General features: G+C 51.5%; 1 protein-coding gene across 1 annotated transcript; it reads right to left on the reverse strand.

Moving 5' to 3' along the window:
• Positions 1 to 578: 578 nt before the first annotated feature.
• Positions 579 to 8862, reverse strand: EMH_0046900 (PKSN polyketide synthase for alternapyrone biosynthesis protein, related; the record flags this gene model as incomplete). Its single annotated transcript, XM_038022387.1, is given in 8 exon segments — positions 579 to 645; positions 649 to 2622; positions 2756 to 3521; positions 3580 to 3620; positions 3624 to 6972; positions 7104 to 7604; positions 7789 to 8606; positions 8708 to 8862. Coding segments are annotated over 8 exon segments (7671 nt in total).
• Between the last annotated feature and the right edge of the window lie 209 nt (positions 8863 to 9071).

Below are 9071 nucleotides of genomic sequence, written 5' to 3' on the forward strand. Positions count from 1 at the left end.
GCTCGGCTCGTGCCCTTTTTGCGCACTCTCTGGATCAACTAGCATCATTGGACGATCGAATTCCACGTCCGTAAGCACTGTCGCTGTGCTTGGAATCTTGCCGTCATAGTGCATAAATGCTGCGCTGCTCATGATTTCCAAGAATCCCGCACCCGGCATAATGGGAGTTTGGCTGACAACGTGATCTCGCAAGAGATCTAACACATGGGCATCCAAGATGGTGGTTGCGGTGGCTTGAGTGGCGCTTTCGCTTTGCACACTCGCGACCAGAGGCGTCGAGAGCTTGAACCATGGGAATGCTTGCCGTTTCCATTCATGGCGACGTTCTTCCTTCGATAAGAGTGCGTTGACGCTATTGGACACCTGTTGCATATCTGGAGTCTTCGGATCAAGAAGCGAAACGCAAAGAACTTCAGACGCCTTCAAGGACTGTTGAGCCATGGTAATGAGAGTTGGCATGGGGCCTACCTCTACAATTATTGAAACTTCTGATCCCACCACTTCTCGGAGGCCTTGCGTATATTTTACGGAGCGCGTAATTTGTAGGGCCCAATAGTCAATTGTACACACTTCATCTGTCACTTTAGTGCCCAATGCTGTTGAAACGAATGTAATCGCTGGCTTTCTAAGCTTAACGCCGACAAGTGNGTCACTTTAGTGCCCAATGCTGTTGAAACGAATGTAATCGCTGGCTTTCTAAGCTTAACGCCGACAAGTGCCTGGCTGAATGGCTTGACTGCGTCAGCAACCAAGCTGCTGTGGAAGGCATGCGTAGTATTGAGTCTCTTATACCGTTCACCAAGGCCTAGCTTATCAATGACTTTCATAACGTGCGACTCTTCACCAGCTAGCACAATGCTCCTAGGCCCATTGATGACGGACACTTCCGCAGTCTTTGCTGATTCGCCAAGACTTTCAATTGCCTTCTGTGCATCTTCTTGTGTGCACCGACATGCGACCATAACGCCTCCCCGAGGATCGATTTCCTGCATTATCCGCCCTCTCTCTACCATTAGATGAAGGGCGTCTTCCAAATCCATAATTCCCGCTGCAACAGCTGCAGCATACTCTCCGATGCTGTGGCCCAAGACAACATCCGGCTCGAGACCCTTGCTCCTTGCAAGGCAGAGAAGGGAATATTCCACTGCAAATATTGCAGTTTGAGCGTAGATGGCTTGCTCCAGAAGTGATGAGCCCCGGGGCGTTTGTTTCGTTGGATACATTGCCTCTATCAACGGCACTGGAAGCATTCCCTTTAGAATACTATTGCATTCATCCAGCGCCTCCCGGAAAACAGGCTCATTTTCATACAGTTCCTTTCCCATGTTCTCATACTGACTGCCCTGTCCTGTGAAGAAAAATGCAACTTTCCGCTTTCCCACACCCTGGGTGACGGCGGCCTTCCCCACTTTTCTAATGTATTCTTCGAGCACGACATGAGCATTTGCTCCTCCAAAACCGAAAGAGCTAGTCCCTGCAAGCACTTTTGCCTTGTTAACCGCAGGCTCCAGCGGCACAACAGAATTCGGTAACAGGAGCGGAAATCCTTCGATATCCATGAAAGGATTTGGGGTCGAGTAATGCAGGTTTGGAGGTACGGCACGGTTTGCAAGACAGACTAGAACCTTCAAGACATTTGCAATTCCGGCGCCACCTTCCAAGTGCCCAATATAAGACTTGAGGGCGCCAACTATCAGAGGATTGCTGTCATTTCTATTTATTCCGTAAACGGCACGGATAGCGCCCATCTCAATTGGGTCTCCAAGAGAAGTTCCTGTACCGTGGGACTCGATATACCGAACGTCTTTTGGGTTCACGTTTGCGTGCCGAAGGGCAAGTTTCATGCATTCCTGCTGCATAGGGCCATACGGCGCCGTCAGACTAGCGCTACGGCCATTGTGACTAACAGCTGTTCCTTTCAGCACAGCTAACACGTTTTGTCCTTGGGCCTCAGCGTCCTGTAGTGGTCTAAGAACCACTGCTCCTGCACCTTCTCCACGTACATAACCATTAGCGGCTGCATCAAATGTAGCACAACGGCACTCTGGTGAGAGCATGCGTGCCTTGCAGAATGCAAGGAATAGCTGTGGGGAGAGCATCAAGTTGATTCCAGCCACCAATGCCCCACTGCAGTAGCCGAGCCGGATTCCTTGAAATGCGGAATCCATTGCCACCAGTGAAGAGGAGCACGCAGTGTCAATCGTCATGCTAGGTCCGTTGATCCCGAACACGTAAGAGACGCGGTTTGAAACCAGACAGCCAGACCCGCCAGGCCCTGAATAACTGCTGCTTTTAAAAGGATCCGACTGCTGCTCCAGAAAGTGCCAGTCCGAGTTGCAACAACCAATCCATACGCCGAATGACTTTCCCACAAGTGTTTCGCGAGAGTAACCTGCTGAATAAAATGCATCGTATGCCACTTCCAGCGCCATGCGCTGCTGGGGGTCCATGTAGTTAACCTCCGCTGCAGAAAGGTTGAAAAATGCGTTGTCAAACATTTCGGCGTTATCCATAAACGCCGCCTTGCGGACATACATCTTCCCCTTCGCATCTATTTCCGCGTCATAGAATAGATCTACATCGAATCGAGTCAACGGAATCTCGGAGACGCAGTCCTTTGCCCTGCAAGCAAACCAAACTAGGAAATCAAGCGCAGTGTCCCAAGCAACGCGATAGCTAGGTGTTCGCTGGAAATATAAGTGCTAGGCTCCCATAGTTGCTCGCGCGCCTGTGTACTGAACCAGTGCTTTCATACCTTATGAGCATCTCCCACAATAACTCAGGATTATCGCTGTTTCCTGGAAGTCTGCAAGATGCGCCTATGATAGCGAGTCCCTGAATGTGCCCTAAGGCAGAGACTGCAGATGTCGAGATATCTGTTGCTCCTGGAGAAATACTTCCAGATATTTGGTTTTGAATGTAGTTGATTATTGCCCCTATAGTAGGGTAGTCGAAGAGGGTCGTTGCCGAGAGCTTGACTCCCAGTCTTTGGGCAAGCCCGTTGCGTAGCTCTACTGCACCCAAAGAGTCGATACCCAACTCCTGCAGAGGGGAATCAAGCGGAGGAACTTCTGCGGCCCCCAGGACCTGCCTAGCGGTGTCAATAACTACCTTCGTAACATGCTCCTTCAGCTGCTCCGGGGTCATTGAACTGTACAGTTGACGGAGTGCTGCTGGCGTTGTGACGTCCAGCTCCACGTATTCGAAGAAGCGCGGCATCGTATCGAACTGTTCACTGTATTTCTTCCATCTAAACGCTTGGCAGAGCACTGGTACCGGCATGTTGCCTCCACGTAGGCAGTCAACAAGGACACGCACGCCGATATCGTTAGTAATTCCGCGCAGCCCAAGCTTTTCCACCTCCTGCCTCAACCCAGCTGCCATTCCCTGCTCGATCCATGGTCCCCACTGGATGCTCTGTCCACACAGTCCTATAGACCGTCGCCATGCAGCGAGTGAGTCGAGACAGGCATTGGCTGCGGCATAGTTCGCCTGCCCGAAGTTTCCCAAAAGGGCAGCAACTGAAGAGAACATCAAGAAAACTTCAAGTTTCTTGTTCAAGTCCAACTCGTCGCACACCTCGTGCAGATTCCAAGCACCCACCACCTTCGGACCGTAAACCNGCTCTTAGAACGTCGTCCTTCTTGCTTATGTTGCACTTTATGTTCTTGATATGGATGTTAGGTGGTGTGCTCAACAGGTATTGCCAAATCTCGCCGTCCTTGAGCTCCGCTGACGGCTCCCCAGAACGCGAAAGTAGTGCAATGTGGCGTGCACCTTCCTCCACAAGCATCTTGCACACGACGAGTCCAAGGGCTCCATGGCCACCTGTGATTACATAGGATTTTTGCAAAAGGGCCGAATGTAGCTTTGGCGAAAGAGCACTGGGGACCGTGAGGACCACCTTGCCGACATGCTGTGCCTTTTGAAGGAAACGGAACGCGCCAACACCTTCTTGCTGGTCGGTCATGTCGAAAACCGTTGCTGGAATAGGACTTAGGTCTCCGGATTCCAGTCGTTGAGTCATACGTTGCAGTTGAAGCGCAAACCAGCGGGGATTGTCTTCAATCATAAGATCCACAGCGACAGTCTCGTATTGGACATCGGGCCGTGCCGCTTTCATTTGTTCATGAGTCCAAATACCTCTTTTTCCCAGCTCAATAAAAATACCGTTTTCTGATAGGAACGAAAGTGAAGCCGATATAAAGGGGTCGAGTAAAGAATTTAGGACTACGTCAACTTTACCATTCTTTCCCAGATATTTCTGCATATCTTTGACAAAGATGTCGGGTTTTCGGCTGGACGTCACGAACTGCACACCCAGATCTTTCACATACTTGGTCTTAGCTTCACTTCCGCATGTCCCATAGACAATGGCCCCGACCCGCTTGCAGTGCTGTATGGCCACGAGGCCGACTCCTCCCGAAACGGCATGAATCAGAACCTTGTCGCCTGCCTTGACTCTGGCAAGGTCTCCGAGTGCATGCTGAACAGTTGTTGCCACAACTGGAAGTGTAGCACCTTCAGCAAAGGACAAGCCTTCGGGCAGCTTCCACAGTAAATCTTCGCTCGTCACTGCAAAAGTCCTTAGGCATCCAGGGACAATGCCGAATACGGTGTCACCGAGTTTCAAGCGCTTTACCTCTGGACCCACTGCGACAACTGTCCCTGCGCAGTCAGATCCTGGTGGACCTGGATCCCCAGGGTAAAGTCCCATTACGTTGAGGACATCGCGGAAATTCAGTCCAATGGCACGCACTCTGACCTCGACCATGTTTCCTTTCGGTTGTCGCCTGTGGCTGACTGCTTGTGCGCGAAGAACAAGGCTAGCTATAGCTCCTCTGTCAGGGAGATGAAGTTCAACAGGTCCTCGAACTCCCTTCTTCCACTTTGCAAGCCGGTGAACAAAAATAGAGGGCTCTTCGGGTTGTGGCTCTGCTTGTGTTTCACTCCCGTTGTCAAGGGGTGCATCCTCTTCAGCCATTCCTTGAGCAAGTTTTGTGCACACAATCAGCTCCGGCTCGTACGGTTGCGTTTCTTGAAGTGTAGCTAATGCGTGCAAGGTCTGAGGTAAACTGGCTGTGTCGGCGATATCCACGCATCCGAGTGGGATCAGCCGACCCAATTGCGCTGCCGTTTCTAAGCGCACAGCGCGTGCAAACCCCCAAACTCCTGCTTGGGAACAGCCTCCGCGGGGTCCTTCTGTGGTGAACAGGCCCCTGGTTACGACCCAAATGGGTCTAAGCACAGCCGCCTTGTCAGTCATTATGGCCCGACGGGCTGCCCTACAGAGGACTGTAAGACCAACGACAACGGAAGTATCACTTGCTGCATCCGTAGTTGCCGCAACTACAACCAGCTTGGGAAGCTCCTTAGAACCCTCCCGTGCGTTGACGAGCATTGGCATAAGTTCTTCCACACTCGGACTGCTCACAAGGGTGCATTTACAGGGTTTCATGATCTCTTCAAGGTGAGTGAAGGTTCCGTCTTTTTTCTCCCGGAAGTCAATCAAGAAAACCTCAAATCTGGCATCCTCTGGAATATCGGGGAGCGTTCTAAATTTCTGCCACTGTGACCGCCATAGCAACTCCCGAGGAACTTCAGCTGCTGGGACGGGGTCCACCGCCCTCATTGTCAAGCGGGTAATAGTAGCAATCCATTCTCCCTCTTCAGTCATAATTTCAATGTCCATCACAGCTTGACTGGCGTCACGCTTCACAAGAGCGACATGAGCAAGGAGAGCTTTATGCACACCGTTCATAGATCCCATGGCTACTCGCTGGACCATGAAGGGAATCATAAGCCGGAAAGGACGAGGCTGGAGCGAATCCCTCTTTGCCACTGCAAGGTCATGAGACATCACCAATGCTCCCACTGTCTGGAAAGTCCCATCAAGAACACAAGGATGGAGACGGTAGCCAGTTTCACCCGTGGTAATGGGGCCGGGTAACTCGAGGCGCAATTTTGCACTCGAAGGCCCACACTCGATGGCCTTGACTACGCGGAATTTCGGACCGAGGACTAGCCCATTGTCTTTAATACGTTGATACATTTGTTCCACATCCACAGCCTGGCGGTTTTTGTCCGTTTCAAAAATTTTTAGTAGCTCCTCAGGTGAACTTGTTTCTCTCTCTTGTTGCTCTTCTTTGATATAACGGCACGACACATGGACAAATGTTTCATCGTCTTCCCCTCTAGAGCTTGAAAGAGTTACTTGGCCTCCTGGGGCTACATTAACGAAGAGCCGCTGCGTGTCATGCAAGCCGTCTGTGACTGGCTTTTCCAGGAGCATAGGACGCTGGAATTCTACCTCCTCCAGCACTACGATCTTAGAGTGGTCTACCTCAACTGGGCAGATGCAACCTGACGGTTTGGAGCGCTTGCAGCTGACAGCGGCAGCCATAGTTTCCAAGTACAAGGCTCCCGGCATCACAGGGCGTTCATGAAGTTTATGTTGTGCCATGATTTCGTAGTGTTCCCTCCTGACTTCTCCTTCGTAGACGATGTCACCGCCATCCGTTTCTTGAACCCGAGCGACATGAGGGTGCAGAACCTGGCGAGTATTGAAGCTTTTGCGGCACCACCCGATGGGCTCTCTCCGCCTTGCAGTCGTCTCCAGCTGAACATACTCCTCAAGCACTGCGTGAGCATTTGCACCGCCGAAGCCGAAAGAGCTCACAGCGCCAAGCAGCTTTGTGCTTCCCGTGAGACCCATCGACGACTTGGGGAAAACCACCGGCATGTCATCTAGCTCAATATATGAATTGATCTTCTCAAAGTGAAGATTTTGAGGGATCTCGCGGTGCCGAAGGCACAGCATAAGCTTTATCAGACCTGCTATGCCTGCAGCACCCTCCAAGTGCCCAATATTGCTCTTGAGGGCTCCAATAAACAGCGGTGTTTCAGCAGTCCTTCCCATCCCGTAGACTGCACGGACGGCGCCCATCTCTATTGGATCTCCAAGAGGGGTGCCTAAACAAAGTCGCACACGGAATGTAACTGTCGCTGTTAGAAAAATTATTTCCCCCCTACGTTCCGCATATCTGCGCAGACGGGCAAGCCTTTAAAAGGCACATTTGAGTGTGAAAGCCTTGGTTCCTGACCTGTTCCGTGGGCCTCCAGGATTGTCACTTCGTGGGGCTGAACCCCTGCTTGTCCCAGGCATGCGAGTATGACAGCTTGCTGGGCAGGTCCGCTAGGCGCAGTAAGACTTGCACTTCTCCCTCCATGGTTCACAGCTGAACCTCTGAGGGTTGCAAACACTGGGTTTCCATCCTTCAAGGCGTCTTCGAGAGGGCGCAAGAAGACCATGCCAACGCCCTCACCTCGTGCATAGCCATTTGCTCTCTGGTCGAATGAGCGGCAACGACAGTCTGGAGAAATCATACGGGCCTTAGCAAAGCAAATGAATAAGTTGGGAGACAACATTATGTTGACGCCTCCAACCAGAGCGCCTGTGCAGCAGCCTTCAGAGATTTTCGTAGCAGCGCTGTCCAGGGCCACGAGGGACGAAGAGCACGCTGTGTCAACTGTTAGTGAGGGTCCCTTCAGGCCAAAGACGTAAGAAACTCTGTTCGAGATTATTGAAGGTGCTCCACCAGTTCCTGTTCGGGCCAAGAACAAGCACTCTGTTGACAAATTAATGGACTTACCTGCCTGGAACTACCAAGTGTAGAGGGGTCCCCACTTTGCGGACAATAACGGAGGCTGCATGGCTAGGCGCTGTGAGGTCCGGCTAGGTGCTATTACCGTTCCTCTTTTCAGAGGCTGGAGCTCTACATGACACACCTGTGAAGGAGCCAGACGGGAGTTCAAGCATGTGCCAATCGGAGTTACAGCAACCGACAAAGCAACCAATTTCCTGGTCAACCAAGTCCGTCTTCTCGAAGCCAGCAGACCAAACAGCATCATACGCAACTTCCATCATGAGACGCTGCTGAGGATCCATCACTTGCGCTTCAATATTGCTAATGTTAAATAGCGAATTGTCGAAGTGGAAAGGCTGCTCAACCATAGCACCAAGCTTTGCATAGGTCGTGTCTGGATGGTCAGGATCACGATTGTAAAAGGCAAACATGTTCCACCTATCAAGTGGAATTTCATTCATGCAGTCAGTTCCTGACTGCAGCATTTCCCAAAAACGCGCTGTAGTCGTCGAACCACCTGGCATGTGGCACGCCGCTCCAACAATTGCAATTGTGCCCACTCTCCTTTCTGTTTTTGACACCTTTCCAAAGCCGCTGGACAATCCAGCGGGATGATGGCCTGAAAACTGCTCAGCTATGGTTTTGTTGACGTAGCCGATCATCGCTCCCACAGTTGGGTAGTCAAACATAGCAGTGGCTGGAAGTTTGATCCCGAGAGTGCTCGACAGAGAATTTCGAAGTTCCACCGCTCCAATAGAGTCGATACCCAATTCCTGCAGAGGCTGATCCATCGCCGGAGGCGTAGTTAGCCCCAGAGAAGTCATGACAAGTTCGATCACCTTCTTCTCGACGAATGCATGCCTATCCTGAGAATTCATTGAACTTAAAATCGGAAGCGAAGTGGGAGTCACCTGGAAGTCACGAGTGGCGTTTTTGAGCAACGCGGGCACCCTGTCGTACCTGAGGACGGCAGCACAAAACAAATGTAAGGACCAAATAGCTGAGTAGTCCACCCACTACAGCCCACACTCATAAGCAGGAATACTACAAGGCGGACTCACCTCATGAGGAAGTTACGCCATCTGAAGGACTGGCACATCAAAACCCCGTAACGATCACCACTTCGCATCACGTCCTGGAGGACCCTGATGCCGAGGTCGTCAGTGATTCCCCTCATACCTGCTTTCTCCAAGAGGGGTTTAAGCCCAGCCGCCATACCTTGTTCTACCCATGGACCCCACTGGATACTCTGTCCACACAATCCTATGGATCGGCGCCACGATGCAAAGGAGTCAAGGCAGGAGTTGGCCGCCGCATAGTTGGCCTGCCCAAAGTTACCCAGGATGGCTGTGACAGAAGAGAACATCAAGAAAATTTCGAGGTCCTTGTTCAAGTCCAACTCATCGCACACCTCGTGCAGATTCC

The sequence above is a fragment of the Eimeria mitis genome, genomic scaffold (genome assembly GCF_000499745.2).
Source record: "Eimeria mitis Houghton genomic scaffold, Emh_scaff1986, whole genome shotgun sequence".
NCBI classification, from domain to species: domain Eukaryota; phylum Apicomplexa; class Conoidasida; order Eucoccidiorida; family Eimeriidae; genus Eimeria; species Eimeria mitis.